The sequence below is a fragment of the Zea mays genome, chromosome 4 (genome assembly GCF_902167145.1).
Source record: "Zea mays cultivar B73 chromosome 4, Zm-B73-REFERENCE-NAM-5.0, whole genome shotgun sequence".
Taxonomy (NCBI): domain Eukaryota; kingdom Viridiplantae; phylum Streptophyta; class Magnoliopsida; order Poales; family Poaceae; genus Zea; species Zea mays.
The window spans coordinates 198,125,172-198,147,714 of record NC_050099.1 but is presented as its reverse complement, the minus strand read 5'-3'; the positions used below and the strand labels follow the sequence as shown (position 1 = coordinate 198,147,714).

At 46.8% G+C, this 22,543-nt stretch overlaps 1 protein-coding gene across 1 annotated transcript; it reads right to left on the bottom strand.

Annotated features, from left to right (window-relative positions):
* Positions 1 to 10,135: 10,135 nt before the first annotated feature.
* On the bottom strand, positions 10,136 to 11,496 carry LOC100382872 (uncharacterized). The gene has a single exon (NM_001175565.1). It carries the CDS (start codon positions 11,400 to 11,402, stop codon positions 10,587 to 10,589), a length of 816 nt encoding a protein of 271 aa, NP_001169036.1. The 5' UTR covers positions 11,403 to 11,496; the 3' UTR covers positions 10,136 to 10,586.
* Positions 11,497 to 22,543: the final 11,047 nt, after the last annotated feature.

The following is a 22,543-nucleotide window of genomic DNA, read 5'->3' as shown; positions in this document are numbered from 1 at the left end:
ATATAAATGTATGATAGAATTTAATTCCATGTTGCTTTTAATATCAATACTACATGTTTATCAATATCAATATATGTTTGTGTGTGTAAATATATATAAATTTCACTACGAAAATTTAAAAAAAAGGCGGGAAAACTTCCACTGGCGGCTAAATAAAAAACCGCCAGTGAAAATACATTTTCCACTGGCAGTTTTCTTAATAAAACCGCCAGTGGAAATGATATTTTCACTGGCGGTTCTAGAATAACCGCCAATGGAAATGGCGATTTCCACTGGTCCCTAGCACTGGTGGCACTGAAAAACGCCAGTGCAAACAGCTCTAGAACCGCCACTATAGAGCCTCTGTGTACTAGTGGTGGAGTGATCCAATATTTTATTAATCATATGTTAATTAGGCTTAATAACTTTGTGGTTTTCAACTATGTAATTAGTTTTGTAATTAGAACATATTTAATACTTGTAATTGACATTCAAATATCTAATGAACCAAACACACCCTTAGTTAGATGCAATCTCCATTATCACATTTCACTTGCTAATTTCTCTTAGGCTATCTCCAGTAGGCCGTGTAAACAACCGTGCAAAGTATTGTTTTGCTCTGTAGATTACAATGTTTGCAGAGTAAAGTTTGAAATAGAGAGTAGGATAAGGAGTTTGCTGGAGATAGTCTTATACTTGAAAGTTCTCTTTTTGAGGAACACTGATCTGTATGTCGCTTAGAGAGGATGAATAGACAAATAAAAATTTAATCAAAACTTAGAACTTTCTTACTCTACTCAAGGTAGTGTATGCAGCGAAATAAAGATCGGCTCGAGTAGATCGCAACGGAATATCATTCTCTGTCTCAAAAGATCATGCACTTGAAGAACAACTTATACCAAAGATAAGTAGAGAAGTGCAAATAAGAATTCAAACGAAATACAAAGAGACACAAAGATTTATCCCGTGGTTCGGCCAAGACTGAAATGCTTATCTACATCCACGTTGGAATTAGCCAACCTATCTTGGAGTCAATTTCAACTCATTCCTCCGTTTGCTCAGGTTTGTCACCAGGTCACAGACCGAGTCTTCCACTGTGTCGAGATTGGTTACACGAAACCAAGGTTGTCACAACTGTTGGCAGCTCTTTTGTAGAGTAACAGTACTACCACTTGCTCAAGTTCACCGCTCTATCTTCCATCAACACTTCTCTGTCTTTTGGCTTATAACTACGCCAAACACTTAATCTATAAAAAAAATACACAAGAGAGGTATAGAGAATGTGTATCCATTTGTTCTACACTTGTATACTACAAAGATGTCCTCCTTAGGGTCAAGGGAGGTCCTATTTATAGCCCTAAGAGCCCCATAGCCGTTAGGACTTTCCTCCAAAAACAGACTATCGGGTAGCGCACCAGACCGGTTCGGTACACCACCAGCTACAACGACTGTTAGGCCTCCAGGATGCTGACTGACAGTTTGCTTCTTTGAGTGGCATCAGACCGATCCGGTGCACCACCGGACTGGGTCCATGCCTGTAGAGGGTCCGATGCACCTAGACTGCAACCATTAAGTCCTTTCTTCTCCGATTCTTTTCTATTCAACATGAACTTTTTGGAGGACTTCCCTATGACTTAGACACACATGATTAGAGTACAATCTAATTGCAGAAACTTACACGTTTCTCATTCTCTCCTTAACTTCTTTGTTTCTCCTCAGACAGGACCTCGAATGGCACTTTCTCCACAAAACAAATTAGAGAGCAAACCAACATGCCAAATGCATAGTAAAATGTGTATGCAACATATTCAAACATTCAAACCTTGCATACTTTAACATTTTTCATCGTTTTACAAAGAACATTTATAAACATATGAGCTCCAACACCCCGCAATGGTTACAAAGAACATTTATAAATATATGAATGACCCAATTTACAAGTCAAGGGTACTTAGCTCCTTGGGCCCTTTCCAGGTTCTGACTTTGGTACTCTCCACCTTCTTGTGACTATATCCTACTACTCAAGCTAGAATATTTAGCCTTCTGACTTAAACCATTAACCATAAGCATTACCTCAATGTTTTGTAAGCTACATCCATATATCACAGTCTTCAATGCATCAGGACTCTTCTCATCTTGACCAGCCTTGACTTCTTGCAAGCCATCTTCTTCACCCCTCGTACCTCGATCTTCTTGACCTTCTCCCGAGCACTCGATTCCTCGAAGTCCCTCATCCTCAGTTCGATCAATTGTCTCCAAGTCATACACATTGATTTTCACTTAATCAGTATCCATCTTTTACTAGTCTCGTGATGTCCACAATCTGTTGAATAATTAGACAAATTCCAGATTAAATTCCGAATATAAATCATGACCAAATCAGAAGAACTGAAATAAAAAGCCAAATCAGATGATGCGTACTGATTAGACATACTGATAGATGGCGCGCGCCGGAATCAGCAGGGTCGACGACGTCGAAGCAGCGAAATCAGCAGGGTCGACGAGGTCAGAAGATCATGAGCAGTCGCATGAAGACGCTTCCCAAAAACCTTATTCTCCCTCTCCCGGTGCAGGATCTAGAAGACGAAGGGTTTCGGAGACCTGCTCTCCTGATCGCAGATGCACGTCTGCGGTCGGGATGAAGGGAACTGGAAGGCGGCTCAGCTATGAAGAGAGGCGAAAGCGGGATGAAGGGATGATTTGGAGGTTGGCTGTCGGGCTCCTTTTATAGGGCCGAGTTCGCGACCCCCGATCTTATCCGCCCACAAAAATCTCGCGATCAGTTGAGATTTTATAGCGATCGGTTAGGATAAACGTAACAGCCAAGTAACCAAAAAATCAGACGGCAAAAGGAAGCCGCGCCCCCGCAAGGCGAGGGGCCGGATTTCGGCGGACCATTCACGCGCATGTCGTGCGCCCGCGCCCTTCGCCCCGGCCAGGCCAGGCCAGGCGAGCGAGCGCGCGCGCGCGTGTGGCTCTCCACACTCTCTCCTCTCATCCATGACTTGGTGAGTGAGTGTGGCTTCCATATTTAAGCTAGCTCTACTCCACTAGAACTAGCAATATGGTGCTATTGGTTCCACCTATTCCCTAGCCATCCACTTATATGGGCTTTTGTGATTTTCCTGGGATTTATTTGAATTTCTCAATTGGGCCTAGCCCATAAATCCTAACAATCCTCCACCAGATCTCAAATGCCCATCTGCAGTTTTCGCCACTGTTCACTACTATTTAATATACTAGTTTTTCAGCAGAGACTGTTAAGTTGAACTTCCACCTAGAACTCCAAGCTACACCAACCCACAACTTGGACAATGGACTATGCCTTGAATTGCAAGTTTTGCGTGAATGAGTTTCACTTGAAGTCATGACCAGTACTTGGCTACCAGTAGTCCCCTTCTCGGGTGGAGCATATACGTCATACTCCAAGGTCTCTTCATGAGTTTACTAGAGATCACCCAAATCTCATAGACTGCGATGTTAGACAGTCTAACTCATATAGGTGTGTTCTTTCAAGAATGTTCTGCAGGACAACATCTTCGCTAATACAAGCCGACAGAACACATTAAGGCACAGAGCCAACCTGCCTTACAGCATTTGAGAGTATTGCATCTTTATTTAGAGAGGGTCAAAGGTTACTCTCCTCAGTTCACCAATGGCTTGTTCTTCCTAGGACCTAATTCACGGGATCTCCGATCACATAGACTGGGTTTCCACCATGGCAACTTTATTCGGGTCTCATACCCATCTCTCTCGATGCGATTTCTATCACATTACGTGGTAGTCCCTTGGTAAAAGGATCTGCCAGATTTTTATCTGTTGAAATATAAGTCACACTTATAACTCCAGAGTTTCTCAACTTTCTGACAGACTTCAATCGTCTTTTGACATGTCTTGATGACTTTCCATTATCCTTAGAACTCGTCACTTTAGCAATCACTGTCTGATTGTCACAGTTCATAAGGATAGCTGGTATTGGTTTCTCAACCACCGGCAAGTCCATCAAGAGTTCACGCAACCATTCTGCCTCAACGGTTGATGTGTCAAGTGTAGCTAGCTCGGCTTCCATGGTTGACCTCGTCAAAATGGTCTGCTTGCATGACCTCCATGATACCGCACCTCCACCAATAGTAAAGACATAACCACTGGTGGCATAAAGCTCGTCTGCATCAGATACCCAGTTCGAATCACTATATCCTTCAAGTACTGCATGCTGACCAGAATAGTGAATTCCATAACTCATTGTACCTTGTAGGTAGCGCAAAACCCGCTCAAGTGCATGCCAATGATCAGTCCCAGGGTTTGACATGAACCTACTCAATTTGCTCACAGCAAACGAGATATCGGGCCTTGTTGCACCAGCAAGATACATGAGTGAACCGACAATCTGAGAGTATCTCAGTTGGTCTAAACCAATTCTCTTGTTCTTTCGCAGTGTCACATTGGGATCATAAGGTGTTGGAGAAGGTTTGCACTCAGAGAAGCCAAATCGCTTCAAAACCTTTTCAACATAGTGAGATTGCGAGAGAGTAATCCCACCATCTACCTTAATCAGCTTGATGTTTAGAATCACATCAGCTTCTCCCAGATCTTTCATATCAAAACTCTTTGATAGAAAAGACTTGACTTCATTGATCACATCAATGTTTGTGCCAAATATCAATATATCATCAACATATAAGCACAATATAACTCCTTCACCCCCACCACAGCGATAATATACACACCTATCTGCCTCATTAATGGCAAAGCCTGCAGACGTTAGAGTCGTGTCAAACTTCTCATGCCACTGCTTTGGTGCTTGCTTCAGACCATACAGAGATTTCAATAACTTGCACACCTTGCTTTCTTGACCCTTTACTACAAATCCATCAGGCTGTTCCATATAGATTTCCTCGTCCAGTTCTCCATTAAGAAAAGTTGTCTATACATCCATCTGATGAACAAGGGGACCATACGAGGCAGCCAAAGAAAGTAGTACTCGAATAGTGGTCATTCTAGCAACAGGTGAGTAAGTATCAAAGAAGTCTTCTCCTTCTTTCTGAGTATAGCCTTTAGCCACAAGCCTAGCCTTGTACTTTTCAATTGTACCATCAGGCTTGAGCTTCTTTTTAAACACCCACTTACAACCCACAGGTTTGCATCCATAGGGTCGATCAGTGACTTCCCACGTACCATTTGAAAGAATGGAGTCCATCTCATTATGAACTGCTTCTTTCCAATCATCTGCATCTGGAGATGCAAATGCTTCTGCAATGGTAGTAGAAGTATCGTCCACAAGGTACACAATGAAATCATCACCAAAGGATTTTTCAACCCTTTGTCTCTTGCTCCTTTTAGGAGCATCATTGTCATCCTCCTCTAGGACAATTTCATGTGGTTGTTCAAAACTCTCAATAGGTGTACTATGTTCAGGAGTTATCTTAGAAGAGTATCTAGAATTGCTATGAATGTCTTTCATTGGAAATATATGTTCAAAGAAAGTAGCATCACGTGATTCCATAATAGTATCAACATACACATCAGGAACTTCAGATTTAACTACTAAAAATCTATATGCTATGCTACACGAAGCATATCCAAGAAAGACACAATCCACTGTCCTTGGACCAAGCTTGCGCTTTTTATTAATTGGTACATTGACTTTTGCCATGCACCCCCAAGTGCGCAAGTATGAAAGTGATGGTTTTCTCCCAACCCACTTCTCATAAGGGGTTTTCTCTTCTTTGCCCATAGGAATTCTATTCAGAACATGACATGAAGTCAGGACTGCCTCCCCCCACCATGCCTTAGATAAACCACAAGTGTCTAACATGGCATTCACCAGGTCAATCAACGTACGGTTTTTCCTTTCAACAATCTCGTTTGACTCGGGTGAATAGGGAGGAGTCCTCTCATGAATAATTCCATGTTCTGCACAGAAATCATCAAAGACTTTGGGAAAGAACTCGCCACCACGATCTGATCTAAGACGTTTGATCTTTCTCTCTAGTTGGTTTTCAACTTCAACCTTATAGATTTTAAAGTAGTCTAAAGCCTCATCTTTAGTTTTTAGCAAGTATACATAGCAAAATCTAGACGCATCATCAATCAGTGTCATGAAGTATCTCTTACCACCCTTTGTCAACACACCATTCATCTCACAAAGATCAGAATGTATGAGTTCTAGAGGTGCCAGGTGTCTCTCCTCATCAGCCTTGTGAGGCTTTCAAGGTTGCTTTGACTGCACACAACTATGGCACTTAGAACCTTTGGCTATGGTGATATTCAGAATTAAACTCATGGTTGCAAGCCGAGACATAGAGCCAAAATTAATATGACACAAACGAGAATGCCAAATACTCGTAAGATCATCAACATTAGCGCAAATATGGTTCACAGACTTATTATTGAAATCTAACAGAGAAAAGCGGAACAAGCCTCCGCAGTCATAGCCTTTACCAATAAATTGTCCAGACTTAGACACAACTAATTTATTGGACTCCAAAACTACCTTGAACCCATCTCTACACAGAAGGGTTCCGCTAACGAGATTCTTGTGTATAGAAGGGACATGATGCACGTTCTTCAGCTGCACGATCTTTCCCGAAGTAAACTTCAAATCCACCGTGCCAGTGCCATGAACAGAAGCATGTGACCCATTCCCCATTAGGACGGAAGAATCCCGGGCACCCTGATAAGAAGAGAACAAGTTAATGTCAGAACACACATGAACATTAGCACCAGTATCAAGCCACCAACTAGGTGATTGAAATACTGAGAAGATGAAAGGTAGATTACTATACCCTTTGTCTTCCTCATTGCTAGCGATCACTGTGTTGACATTGCCCTTTTTGCCACGGCGATCCGCTCGATCAGGACAATCCTTGGCAAAATGACCCGTCTCGCCACATGCGAAACATGTCAGTTCAGCCTTGTTCTTCTTCTTCTTGAAGTTGGTAGTTTTATTGGGCTTGTTAGATTTTGGCTTTCCTTTCCCTTGTTGTGGTTCCTCTGAACCATGTTGGCGCTGGAGTGGCCCTCGCCTCCTTTAGATCCCGTGTCCTTAGCCCGAGCTTTCTCCTCAACATCCAGAGACGCTATCAGATTTTCAACTAATATCTCCTGTCTCTTATGTTTCAGAGATGTGGCGAAGTTCCTCCATGTAGAAGGCAACTTTGCAATAATGCACCCAGCCACAAATCGGTCAGGAAGGACTATCTTAAGGTGGTCGAGCTACTTGGCTAAACACTGTATTTCATGAGCTTGCTCTACAATAGAGTGATTATCAACCATCTTATAATCATGAAAGCTCTCCATGATATATAGGTCACTGCCAGCATCTGATGCACCATACTTAGTAGTAAGTGCATCCCACAACTCTTTCCCATCTGTGTACTGAATATTCGCATCAACCAGACGGTCAACAAGGGCGCTAAGAACGGCTCCCGTAAAGATAGTATTGGCATGGTCGTACTCTTTCTCCTGTTCAGGAGTCAGTGGACCCTCAGGTCTACCTTTACTAACATGGAAGACATTCATAGCAGTAAGCCAGAGCGTGGCCTTAACTTGCCATCTATTAAAGTGCATACCATTGAACTTTTCTGGCTTGAGCGCATCGACAAAAGCAGCCATAGAAAAACTAGGAAATTGTCTACAATAAGGTTTTTGGATTGTTGAATAGTTAGACAAATTCCAGATTAAATTTCGAATATAAATCATGACCAAATCAGAAGAACTGAAATAAAAAGCCAAATTAGATGATGCGTACTAATTAGACATACTGATAGATGGCGCGCGCCGGAATCAGCAGGGTCGACGACGTTGAAGCAGCGAAATCAGCAGGGTCGACGAGGTCAGAAGATCACGAGCAGTCGCGTGAAGACGCTTCCCAAAAACCTTATTCGCCCTCTCCCGGTGCAGGATCTAGAAGACGAAGGGTTCCGGAGACCTGCTCTCCTGATCGCAGATGCACGTCTGCGGTCGGGATGAAGGGAACTGGAAGGCGGCTCAGCTATGAAGAGAGGCGAAAGCGGGATGAAGGAATGATTTGGAGGCTGGCTGGCGGGCTCCTTTTATAGGGCCGAGTCCGCGACCCCAGATCTTATCCGCCCACAAAAATCTCGCGATCAGTTGAGATTTTATAGCGATCGGTTAGGATAAACGTAACAGCCAAGTAACCAAAAAATCAGACGACAAAAGGAAGTCGCGCCCCCGCAAGGCGAGGGGCCGGATTTCGGCGGACCATTCACGAGCATGTTGTGCGCCCGCGCCCTTCGCCCCGGCCCGGCGAGCGAGCGTGCACGTGTGACTCTCCACACTCTCTCCTCTCATCCATGACTTGGTGAGTGAGTGTGGCTTCCATATTTAAGCTAGCTCTACTCCACTAGAACTAGCAATATGGTGCTATTGGTTCCACCTATTCCCTAGCCATCCACTTATATGGGCTTTTGTGATTTTCCTGGGATTTATTTGAATTTCTCGATTGGGCCTAGCCCATAAATCGTAACACAATCCATAGTGAACTTAGCTTAAGAGATTGTATAAGATGAGGAATTGCAATTAGGTAGATGTTTTGATTCTGAGATATAGACTAAAATCTAGCTTAAATCCGTGATGTAGTTGTCTAGGTGTCTTATAATCGGCCCACATATTCATAGATGCACACACACGTCACCTTATGCCGTTTCTCGTCAAGAGATTAAAGTATTCAGATTCTGCTATCTGCCTACATCAAATACTCCAGGTCCAAGCGTAACGCCGTCCGTCCGGAATCAAAAGGGAGATGGGGATGGCCGATGCCGGATGCCGATGGGAGCAGCAAGATCATGCAACGCAACGCCGATGCGATGCCAGATAATCCGTACCAGCATTCAAATTCGGGTCTTCTTCTTCCTTGGGTCTTCGGCTGCAGCCGGCAGGACAAAAGAAAGAAGCGTCAGCTCGAGCAGGAGTGCGTATTTTTTTTTTTTTGCTTTGGCTTTGGATGACCCGGACGGCCGGGAGAAACCATGATTACTGCACGCTGCTGCTGCTGCTCGCTGTCACTGGCTGTTTGTTCGTTAATTTGTTTGACCCGTCATTGCCACCTGCTGCTCCTATCCTACCCGCACCGTGGACTGGCTGGCTGACTGATGAGGTCACTTTTTTTCCTGGATGAAGAATGGATCGAGGGCAAAAATAAATCGTTTAAACAGCTTCTACTTTTTTTCCTCGAGGAAAAATGGTTATTTACAAACGGTTTCTATTTTTTTCTACAGTATTTTGTCTCTATGAATCACATTTACAACAGTTTAAACAGCTGACGTAAAGCCGCTTCAAACTATATTTTAAATTCACTAATGAAATTGTTTAATTGTAGATGCCAGATCCAGATTCAATTGATCATCGCCTTAGGCGCCGTTTGAGCTGGTCTCGAGGTGCTGCGGCGCCAAGCAGCACTCTTCGACTCCAAAGTGTGGAGCATTTTTTTACTGTAGTGTACTGTAGCAACGTGGGCCACATCTCATCTCCTGCTCCAGCAAAAAGAACCGAGAAAAAAAAAAGAAACCGTACCGGTCCAGTTTATTGTATACGTGATAGACTCGTTATTTTCTTGCCAAACTTTGAGCCTGATCAAGGATTCAAAAACCACGAAAGCCGGTTCAGTTTTTGAATGTAAATTCACAAACCATTAGGTTTTTAGAGGTTTTCGAGCAGTGTACCGATATCGCTAAGCACCGTTTCTAACAAAAAAAAAACAGTTTGGTTAGATTATCTCCATCTGTCCAGCAGCTAACTTCACTCTACGAACATTATAGTCTACAGTGCAGAACAATGTAAAAAGGTGTTTATGGATAAACTGAGTGAATTGCTGAACTTAGCCTTACACAGCGATGTAACTGGACTTGCTGGTTATTATTACAAACTCTACTATATAAATAGTAAACATTATCCCTATTTCATTTTCTATAGTATTTATTATTTTAAACTTTACTGTATAAATATTTATAAGGCCCTGTTTGGGAACAAAGTTTTTGAAAACCACAGTTTTTGAAATACTATAGTATACTTTAGTCATGACAATACCGCAGTTTATAATACTACAGTTTTGAAAACTGAGGTCCAGACCTAAGTTTAGAATACCTTAAAACAACTATAGTATTTGCAATACTTCAGTTTTGAAAACAGAGATTTTAGCCAGCTTGCCAAACACCATTCTATATATAATACTGCAGTATTTGAAAATACTGCAGTATTTTTCCAAAACTGCAGAAAAACTTTGTTCCCAAACACCCCTAAACAGTGTCATTTCGAATTCTGTCGAGACAGTCTAATGGGTTCTCTCGATTCTCTGGAGACAGTCTAATGGTATTCTATTCTACTACTAACAGTAGTCTAGGCGTCTAAGAAATTAGTGAGTGGGTGACTGATCGAGGCACGAGAAAAGAAACGGCGGAGGAAAATCTGTCGGCCACCATCACCATTTACAGATTAGATTAGCACCAAAATTTCGTTTCCCTAATTACAAAACCAGCCACTAAACCAGGACGACGGGCCCGGCCGGCAACGCCGCCGGCGGGCGCCGGCTACCTGAAAAACTACCCCTACCGGAGGGATCGAGAGCGCTACGACCCGACCCTTGCTCCCTAGCCGGAGCAGGCGACGGCGCTGCAGGCGTCGCGGCGGCGGCGGCGGCGGCCGAGGCGGGCGAGGAACGGCAGCGCGCGGCTGCTCCTGCCGCGCCCAGCGCTGGGCGGCGCGGGATCGGCGGCGGCGGCGGGCGCCGCCAGCTCCTGGATGGTCTCCAGCTTGGGCGCCCAGCGGCGGGACTTGCCGTACCCGACCAGCTCCTCGTAGTCCTTGGCGAGGCGTTCGTCCCCGCGGAGCAGCACGGCGGGCTGCTGCTGCTGCGGCGGCGCGGCGACCTTGGCGGCGTCCGGCAGGAGGAAGTCGTCGGAGAACTTGATCTGCAGCGTGCCCGACGCCGTGCGGTGGAGCTCGAACGGGCGGGCGGCGGCGGGCTTCTTGCCGGAGGCGGAGGCGGTGGTGGAGAGCAGCAGCAGCAGCGAGGACGCGAGGGAGACGAAGGAGAGGACGGAGCGGAACAGGTGCGCGGGCAGCAGGAAGTAGGCCTCTCCGGGCTGCAGCTCCTCGGCCGGCGCCACGGCCGGGATCCTCTCCCCGATGAGCAGCGCGTCGGCGCGGCACACCAGGTGCCGCGGGTGCTCCTGCATCAACTCCCGCGCCGTCACGGGCGGGGCGTACGCGCGCACGCGCCCGTCGCACCCCACCAGCCGCACCGCCAGAGCCGCGCCGGCCAGCTGCGGCGGTGCCGCCGGCAGCAGGTCCGTCTCCTCCTCGTCGTCCCCCCTGGGCGGCGACGGCGACGGCGGGTGCGGGAAGCAGGACGCGGCGGGGCCGTGCAGGTGCAGCGCCGGGACTAGGGACTTCCACTGCCTCATGGCTGCCTGGCTGGCTGCCTGCCTGCCCGCGAGCTGCGGCGAAGGCTGGGACGGGATGCCGGAAGAGAGAGAGGGTGGTGAGTAGAGGGGAAGCTGGAGCCTGGAGGTGGGGGCGCTCAGTGGGGTGGTGGGTATATGAGGGAGAGAGGGAAGAGCGAGGGCGCGTGGGATGCGGGGCCCACCGGCGTGGTGGCAGGTTTGACTCTTTGACCGGCGGTTTTTTTTAAGCTTCGTTTGGGGGCCTCCGCCCGCCTGGATCTATAGGCACCTCTCCCTGTGCAGGCTGGCTGGGTGGCTGTGACTTTTCTTTTCTTTTTTTTCTTTCCTGGGTTTAGGGTAGACTGTGGAGAGAGAAACGTCGCTGGGCCTGGTTGTTCATTCAAAGATGGATGCGAGGCTGTCAGTGAGGCGGTCGTACTGGTCACTAGTCCGACCGTCGGTGCCCACGTGTGGGGGGGTCGATCGACCGCACCAGCTCCCGTGCCCGTGCGTCATGGATGGATGGGCGCCGCACCCGCACCATACGTACGGCAGGGACGGAATTGGAAACCTCCCCCCTTGGAGTATTCATTCCTTCGTCTTCGTGGCTGGCCAGTGGCCACGGCCACGAAACAGAGGACCACGGGAAACCAATCGTGCTAAACATCGGCACCTCCAGGGACTCACGGAGTACTTTGCGGATCTAGCCAGGGTATTTTCGGTATGACCAAAAAAATATGCTAGAGGGACTACACCGGCCCTACATTTTTTTTGTTTTGTAATTTTTAAGATGCGTCATGGTTTAGGGCTGGTTTGACAACACAGTCGGACAAAAAAAAAAACCACGGAAAAATCAACCAAGGAGATTTTAATGGCATTTCAATTTTCTGGGAGGATTTCTCCCACTAGAGCAGTTCTTCCCTGCCACCCTTTGGCAACTAAGGAACATGGACCGATGCGATGCAAGCTCACTCAACAGTGCAATGCGTCTCGCTTGGTTCGGCCAAATATCAAACCGAATGGCCGTGTTACTTGAGAGAGGGAGACAGAAAATGTAGCAGCAAACTGAATGGACGTGTTGCTTGGTTCCGCCAAAGTAAACTGAAGTAGTAAAGTGGTTGGTCGTCGTCCCAGTATGCATAGTTTAAAAAAAATACTTCAAAAATCAGAAAATAAAAATCAAACGACGTAAACTGAAGCATAGTAAACTGGTTCATCCATCATCACATCGTCACTTTATCCATCACCACAACAGTTTGTTTTTGTCAAGCAAACTGAAGTAGTAAAAGACAGTAAAAGCACCATCACCAGCAAACTGAAGCATCACATGAGCTAATCCATCCATCAAGGTCATCTCCATTCGCACAAACATATAGACAATATAACATAAAATTGTAATACAAGTCTCTTCATTGTGAACTTTGGGATTTAACTACTTTTTCGAAAGCTTCATGTGGAATGTCGTTGCATTTTTTATTCTCCACGTCGCCTTCATGAGTTGCTTCCACTTTGCACTCTACAAGTAACACTAATTGACACTTGTATACTTTACATGGTTACACAATGAACATGGTAGCATGCAAGTACACACCAGCAACAAGTAATGCCAATTTAGTAACACTAGTAGCAAGTGACAACAACAAAAGGTAAAAAATGGCATGAACCTAGAATATGTTGCAATTTTGGTATGAGTTTGGACAAAGCTAGGAAGCTTCAAAAAACACTGAGTTAGTGTGGGAACGATATCAAATACTTCTGATATTTTTCTATGGATAGTCTCTCCACTATGTTGAAAAGCCTTCTGTAGCATTTGGTAACTCCTCGTGTGTCTCGTAGTAAATTCTCTCTTCTAAGAAAATTTGCTGCGGTTTTGGATATTGTTGGCTCCATTCGAAACTAAGATTTGCACCAACTCTCATGTCATTCAGCGATTTCTCTAACCTTTTTAGCACCAGTGAGTGAGGAGGTGTGGATGGGCTCTTTCTCTTCTGAGAGGTATGGAATTATAGCAGGGAGAATAACAAAGAAGAACTCATCGTCGCCTTCTTCCTCATCTAACAAAAATTGGCTAACTTGCTGCTCCCAAGAACCCATATCTAGAGTATGGAGGTCAGCCTAATGACCCCTCCTAAAAACAAGGAGACTTAACTCTGTCTTTATATGTGGAGTCCCTTATAGACCGAAACATGTTGCTTTTATAAAGGTTCAACGAAACATCATCTTCTCTTATCTGTTTCATATATGTAGGTGGATCATGTTCTGGCATGTGCGCTGAGTCCCTTGGTGTTCGAGTTTGAGTCACTACAGGAAAACCAGAAAAAAACATTGGCCCGATGTTCTTAACCTGGCTAAGAACATTTGTTTTAAGAATCTGCATCGAGTTATTTTCTTCCCTTTTCTCTCCCCCGATAGTCTCTTTCTCTCACGCCCTGCTGCCAGCCACCGATCTACGTCCGCTGCCCTTGGAGCCACCGCTAGAGCCGCCACCATCCGTAGCTTCTCCCCTGCCACTACTCATTGTTCGCCACCACCGATCGGAGCTTCTCCACCGCCACTATCCGTCGTCTGCCGCCCCAGAACCACCACCGACCGGAGCGCCCGTAGTCGCGACATGGCTGACACCCCCAACGAGTCGTGGCCGATGCCTCCAAAGAATCGGAGCCGGAGCCGTGTTCCACTCCTCCACACCGACCGTCGCTACCCGCTCCTCCACGTCGCAGGCTCGCAGCCACCCCACGCCTCTACGCTGCTCGTGCCCTCGCTTCAGTATAATTTAGTGTGATGTTGTTGTTTATTGTGATGAAGTAATTGATTTTAGTGTGTTAGATTTCAATGATGTTGTTTACCGTGATGAAGTAATTGGGTTTAGGGAGATATCAAAAACTAAATTGTGTAATACAAAACCTATATTGTGATGCAAAACCATTGTTGATTTCATTGATGAAGTTGTTGTTCATGGTGATGCAACCGGTGCGATATCATGCCGCTAGAAATCTATAGTGTTTGCCACATTTACTTACGTGTAGGATACAAGTGTAGGGTAAATTATATATGAGAAGACAAATGTACGGACATTTTAGTGTTGTATACTTTGATAAATTTTAGTCCACTATTTTGTTCTAAACCATCATTTTAACTTATATAGGCGATATCGCCAACAAGGTGTGCGCTTCCCTGTCTAGGTCGAGGTAAATACTCTCTGCCATTTAAGAACGTCGGTCTTAATGGCAGATATACTTAATGCATTAAGAATGTCGAGTTGATTAAGTAAGTCAAATATTGTACGTCGATTAAGTACGTCGGCCTATTATATTAGAGTGTAAGAACGTCGGTTTCTGGCTGACATCCTGGTTCTCGTGTTCGATCTGAGTCCAAATCCCTTAATTAGTCCAATATACCAATATCTTCTTTATTGGAACGTCTTAACTAGATACCAATGGTGTATATATACCGCGCTCTCCGCTCATGTACTCTATGCCACATATGCTCGGCGGCAGTGTAGAAATAATACGTGTGGTCAAATAAAGTTGCAGTCTGTTTGTTGAACAACCCTCCAAACGGTTTGTTGGCACTAGCTAGTGTTTGTGGCTGCGGAGTGTCGTCGTACTCGTACTCTTACAGTCTTGCTAGCTGCGGGTAAACCCTTTCTAGAACAGGAGAGCTTTAAAATCAAGCTAGGAGGCGAACCACCGCCCGGGCCCGGCCACTACGTCTCGATCGGCACTCAACCGCCAAGCCAAAAACAATGAGCAGGCGGAGCGGTAGTATGCAAAATGCGGTCGGTCTGACCGCCGCGCGCGATATCATTCTGCAGCCTGCACGCACGGTCGGTAGGTCGGCTCCCGTCACTTGCTTCCGTCCAAAACATTCGTCAATGAGCTAGCGCACGCACGCATGCAGTATTGCAGTGAGAAAAAAAAGGCTGTTTGTTAGGTCGGGGTCGTTGCGCCGGCGAGTCCACCAATCATGCCCTGCCTGCCTCGTCAGGTCGATCGATTGGTCGTTGGGCAATGACGACGTTCTTTTATTTCCTCGAACAAAAAAAAAGACCGTCCAAAGATATACGTGTTCTTCGAAACTAGACAAGGCTTTGGCCACACTGGTTAGACTATCTCCGTCATACTTCCTATCTCACTCTCTATTTCAACCTTCAATCGTCTGCACACAACATAGTACATCGTATAGTGCGGAATAATACTTTACACGGCGGTTTACACGACCTATTGAAGCTAGCATGGTGACGGCCTTACCAAGGCCGGGGACGGTTCTAAAAAGTGGGTGGGGGGGGGGGGGGTCAAAAGTCGTCACTAGTAGAACATAATTTTGGTGACATCTATACGCAACCATCCGGCCACACTACTCTCTTGAAGCTAGTGAGTGCATGACATTGCCGTTTCCACTAGCTACCAACGTTGTTGTTATTGACGATGCTTTGGCATTACCAATGCAGTACCTAGCTGTATATGTGTCCTCCCATGCATGCCACGGCGAGCTTGTGACAACAATAATACGCTGATCCCATGCTAGCTATGCTACCTCTCTCAATTGTGTCACTAGCTATAGCTAGCTAGCGAGTAGTAATATGAGCTAGCTTGCCGTACTACTTAACTTCACACCTAGTATATATTGTCCAAACCTTAAGGCTTTATCCGCGGCCCTTAGAGTATGTGCAACCCTAAAACTCTTGTACGGTACTCCAAACACAAGACCAGTTAAGATATAGGGGGTATATATGTCTAAAACTTGTCTTACTATATATTCACTACACCAATCAAAATACCCAACAAACACAGGACACCAATTATCTACATCTTCTACCTCGAGCATAGAGCCATGAGACAGTTTTTTGTTTGTATTTAGCCATCTAGACATGGCGGAGGACATACTAGCTCGGTACATGCATGTTCTTGTCATATGGCTATATGTAAAAGTGTGAACAAAAAATACATAGAGCGAGGGTTCAATTAGCCTTCTACTTTGCTGTGAACTTTTGTGCGTTGGAGTGGGAGCGGGAGCGGCTGGGGCGCACTTTTGTTTTGCATTCGTCACGTCACGTCACTTTACGTTCACGCTTCACCAGTCCCTTCAAACCACAAGCCTTTTCCTTTTTCTCCAGCGCCTCGAGATCCTCGTCTTCTTCTATAGCTAGCGCTCCGTTTGACTGACCAAACCCAGCGCAGCGCCCTTCGCCGGGCTTTGCCTTTCTCTTCCCGGCCGGGGCCGCGCACGGCGTCGTCCCCGCCGCACATCTTTTCGCGCCCCACACTTCGAGAGAGAAGCTATAGGTACCCGTACGCCCTGCGGTAAAAAAAAAAGAAAGAAAGAACAGTCCGCTTTGCTTTTCACGGCGCCGGCGCGTAACACAAGGCGGTGAGTAGTGCCCAGATGAGAAGGAGACAGCGGCCCGGCCTCCCTCCTCTCTCTCTCTCGCAGTCACGCAGATGCATGGGTGTCCGTGCTCCAATTAAGCTGCGACGTGAGTTGGCTGGCCCGGGGCTAGCTGCACTGCTGCACAGACCAAAAGGACAGAGGCCACTTTTTTTACTGTGCGAGTACAGTGCACTACTGTGTACTACGTGGTCGTCGTCTACGTCGCACGGGGCGGGGTGGAGCCGGAGCGGAGGGAGGGCTGGGCTGGGCAGCGGCAGCACGCGCGAGAACCCACGCCACGGCCACGCACGCAGACGCACAGGCCATGCAAGGTGGCTGGTGGCCCGGTCTCCCAGCGCAACGCCCTTTGAACGCCTTTGTACTACCCGGCCTGGCCTGGTCTAGCCAGGCGCGCGGCGACTGCGACTAGCTTACTACTAGCTAGTAGTAGCCTTTTCCAGCCCCCGCCAGGCGGCCACGCCCACGGCCGGGGGCGTTCCCTGCTGGACCTGGGAATCTTATTTTATTTTACCTATTTTTCTCTCTCTCCAAATTTATAGTTAGATTTTTAGTAGAACTAAAATCATTTCTATCTTGAAAAGACACCCAAATTACGTAGCTTCATATCATAGGTGGTCATGGTGTCTAGGTACCGACGTCAAGTCGTGAACGTGGTACCATAGCCATGACATGAAAGCACCTTGGCGCTATGACCTATCCTGGTCACGACGTCTTTTTTCTCTCCCTCGCCCGCACTATCTCTCACTGCCATTTCTCATCGTGTCCTGCAATCTCTAGTTGTGTCTCCACCACCCACCCTCGCCTCGTATCCATTTTTGCCCGTGCACCACACATTCTCACCCCCACCTTCTCATTACCCTCAAGTCGACCCCACCCAATGCTCCGCACATCCTTGGCCTACCACAATCGACGCATGCCCTACCCGGTTGTCCTCGCCCCTACCCGTGTGACCACTCAGGCTTGGCGTTGCTCGCACGCCCATCCCCGGGGGAGAGTCCAACTTGAAATCCCCTAAATAATTCCTCTCCTCCAGACCTCCACGAAAGCTTCCCAAAAATCCAAAAACATATGATTAAATGGCCTCCAAAATTTCCCCAAATTTCTAGAGATAATTCTTAGGTGTATTAGACTCATGTTAGTACGATCAGATGGGGACAATCAATCCCAGTCATGGGGGACCTCACTACCCTAGCACCAGAGTCTCTATAGTGACCCACGTACCAGAAAGGATGGTACGATACACCATACCGGGTGTATACCTACGCACACTAGAAGGTGAAACAAGGCTCGTGATGGAAGATGAAGTTGCACCACGCACAAGCCCGAACCACACCACAAGTATAACCCTATGGGACCTGTTAAGTACCATTACATCGGCATTAGACTCGCTACTAGGGATGGCAACGGGTCGGATTCGGATCGGGTAGAGTAAATACTCGCCCGCGACCATACCCGCGGGGATTATCCATATCCGCCCATGACTATACCCATGGGTAAAAATTTGTACCCGTGCCCATACCCATCGGGTATCGAGCGGATATCGGGTACCCGTCGGGTATAGCAGCTTGGTGCATTCTCCCTAAATGAAGTCTAGTGCAGTTCTGAGTGTCGCACATCACCATGATCACCGGAAGCACATAATGTTGTTGCACAGTGCAGTCGTGCAGATATAGCCCTAGATGTGTGTTGTTACTTTCTTGGTAATAAACTTCCAACTCGTCAGGATCGGAGAGTAGCTAGCACAGTTGTCTGGTGTATTAACACTCTCCTAGCTCGAGTACTTGTACTAGCTAGCACTAGTACTACGTACTGGCACTTTATCAAACGTACTAGCATTAGCACTAGAACCAGATTAGAAGCATCAGCAGATAGGGAGGGATGGCAGTAGGATGAGCTACCGAGGATGGACGGCTAGCTAGCGTACTGGTAGGACGAAAATCTAAAATCGCTATTTTCAGGTATCCGTCGGGTACCCGCGGGTAAAAAATCAAATCCATACCCGACCCGATTTTATTACGGGTCGGGTTCGGGTAAGACCCGCAGGTCAAATTTCGTGCCTAAACCCGTACCCGACGGGTCGGATATCCGAACCCGCGGGTAAAATTGTCATCCCTGCTCGCTACATGGATCCGCATACTGGACGAATGAAGCGATACGCCATCCCAGGAGTATGGCTACACATGACCCTACTGACAATGTCAGGGGGGACTACTCCACCCAAGGGCAACAGGTCGAGCTCCCCCCAGTAGAATACGAGTCCCCATTGTAAGGTCCTACCCTTGGGCTATAAAAGGGTAGGGGCCCCTCCTTCCGACACACGCACCTGCTGTAACACGATCCTCAAGGAATACTACTCAAATCCCTCATCTCAGACCCCCTCATCTCGAATCCCTGTGATTCACCATTCAGAGTGAGTCTTTGCTAGCATCCCCCACCAAACACAAATCCTATTGTCCCCCGGTTTCCGAAACCACGACAAACCGCTTGATAGTTTTGAGGTCCAAACCATCAAGCCCCTTATCAGTAGTGTATCTAATACGCTCCCTCTATGATCTTGATGTGTGTCACCATGAGGCCATGACCGCTCAATCATCAAGTTCTCCAACGCCTCTATTTGACTTGAAATGTTGTCTTGACTTAGTCAACATGGTCTACTCCATGTATTATTGCATTAGTCAATGTCCTAAGATATAAAAAATATGGATAGTCCTTAGGCCTATTCAATTCTTTAGTCCAAGCCTCGATGTTCATTCTTCATCGCTCTTAATCCATCATCATAGACCCTGCCTGACCTTCACTTTCATGGTCCACCATCTCCAAGATCCACATTGCATACCACAAAGCCATGTTGCACCACACACTCACACAAATGGTTAATGAAAGGGAAATAAGGTTTAACCTTTTCCATAAATAATTTTGGTGGTTGAATGCCCAACACAAATAATTGGACTAACTAGTTTGCTCTAGATTATATATTCTACAGGTGCATAAAGGTTCAACACAAACCAATATAAGATCAAAGTTAGGGTTCAAAAAGAAAGAAGTAAAAGAACCAATGGTTCCCTGGTCTGGCGCACCGGACTATCCGGTGTGCCACCGGACAGTGTCCGGTGCACTAGGACCGTACACGATCAAACTCGGCAGTCTCGGGTTTCTCCAGCGCCGCTCTGCTATAATTCACCGGACTGTCCGGTGCACCAGCGGAGCAACGACTCCTTCGCGCAACGGTCGACTGCAAATGCTGAAGAAACAGAGCTACAATGCGCAAACAGTGCACGACAGAGCAGAGCAGTCGTCAGAGGCGTACCGGACAGTGAACAGTACCTGTCCGGTGCGGCACTGGACTGTCCGGTGCCACTAGAAAACAAAGCCTCCAACGGTCGTCTGCGCCCGAACCCTAACGGTTGGGTGACGTGGCTGGCGCACCGTACAGTGTCCGGTGGCGCACCGGACTGTCCGGTGCACCCATCGACAGCAGCCCCTCCCCAACGATTGTTTGGTGGTTGAGGGCTATAAATACCCCTCAACCACCTCCACTCCAACCATCCAAGCATTCCACACATTGCATTCAATACAAGAGCAATAGACTTCACTCCAAGACACAAATCAAGCGATCGATCCACTCAAAGTCTCGAATTCAACTCTAGTGCATTAGGGCTTGAGAGAGGATCACTTGTGTTTCTTGTTGCTCTTGTTTGCTTGGGTTGGCTTTATTTTCTTTTCCTTGTTACTCTCAAGTGCTTTGTAAGCAAGGTAAGAGACACCAATTGTGTGGTGGTCCTTGCAGGGTCTAAGTGACCCGTGAGAAGTAAAGAAAAAAGCTCACTCTGTCTAAGTGACCGTTTGAGAGAGGGAAAGGGTTGAAAGAGACCCGGTCTTTGTGACCACCTCAACGGGGACTAGGTTCTTTAGAACAGAATCTCGGTAAAACAAATCACCGTGTTCATCCGCTTTACTTCTTGGTTGATTTGTGTTCCCCCTCTCTCACGAACTTGACATTTGTTCTAACGCTAACCTCGGCTTGTAGTGTGTTTAAAGTTGAAAATTTCAGTTTCCGCCTATCCACCCCCTCTAGGTGACTTTCAATTGGTATCGGAGCCTGGTACTTCATTTAGAGTCTAACCATTCGAAGTGATGTCGGGAGGATCCGCCAAGAGGGAGATGGAAACCGGCGAGAAGGCTCCATCAATGGAGTCCGGCGCCGAAGGAAGGGAGGAATCACCTCCCCGCATTATGTCGCATCGGAGTGGCGACAAGAAGAAGAAGATGAAGAAAGTGGTCTACTATGAGACCGATTCTTCGTCGCCCACCACATCCGGCTCCGACGCCGCGTCCGTCACTTCTAAGTGCCAAGTGCGCAAGAAGTTAGTAAGATTCCCCTATGCTATCCCCGCATTTCTAAACATGCTCCTTTACTTTCCGTTCCATTAGGCAAACCACCATTCTTTGATGGTGAGGATTATTGTATGTGGAGTGACAAAATGAGGCATCACCTAACCTCACTCCACGCAAGCATATGGGACATTGTTGAGTTTCGAGCGCAGGTACCTATCGTAGGGGACGAGGGCTACGACTCGGACGAAGTCGCCCAAATCCGGCACTTTAACTCCCAAGCCACTACTATACTCCTCGCCTCTCTATGTCGAGAGGAGTATAATAAAGTGCAAGGGCTAAAAAGTGCCAAGGAGATTTGGGATGTCCTAAAGACCACGCACGAAGGAGATGAGGTGACCAAGATCACCAAGCGGGAGACGATCGAGGGGGAGCTCGGTTGATTCGTCCTCCACCAAGGAGAGGAGCCACAAGTAATGTACAAACCGGCTCAAAACCTTGGTGAATCAAGTGCGCAACCTCGGGAGCACAAAATGGGATGACCATGAAATGGTCAAGGTTATTCTTAGATCCCTCGTATTTTGTAATCCTACTCAAGTTCAATTAATACGTGGTGATCCTAGATATAAGCTAATGTCTCCCGAGGAAGTAATTGGGAAGTTTGTGAGCATTGAACTAATGATCAAAGGCTCCAAACACATCGTTGACTTGGAGCAAGGTGGCACCTCCATACCCGAGGTGCAACCAGTCGCATTCAAAGCGACGGAAAAAAAGAAAGAAGAGTCTACATTAAGTAGGCTCCCCATCAACGCCTTCAATCTCGACAATGAGGAGATGGCGCTCATCATCAAGAGCTTTCGCCAAATCCTCAAGCAAAGGAGGGGGAAGGACTACAAACCCCGCTCCAAGAGGGTGTGCTACAAATGTGGTAAGCCCGGTCATTTTATCGCTAAATGCCCTATGTATAGTGATAGTGACAGGGACAACGACAAGAAGGGGAAGAAGGACAAGAAGAAGTACTACAAGATGAAGGGTCGCGATGCCCATGTATGTCGGGAATGAGACTCCGACGAGAGCTCCACCGACTCCTCCAACGACGAGGATGCTGCCAACATCGCCGTCAACAAGGGACTCCTCTTCCCCAACGTCAGCCACAAGTGCCTCATGGCAAAAGACGGCAAAAAGAAGAAGGTACAATCTAGAACCACCCCAAGTATACTACATCTAGTGATGAGGGTAGTTCTAGTGATGATGAAGATGATTTACTTACTCTTTTTGCCAACCTTAACATGCAACAAAAGGAAAAGTTAAATAAATTAATAGGAGCCATTCATGAGAATGATGAACTCTTGGATAGCCAAGAAGAATTCCTTATTAAGGAAAATAAAAAGCATGTTAAAGTGAAAAATGCTTATGCTCAGGAAGTAGAGAAAAATGAA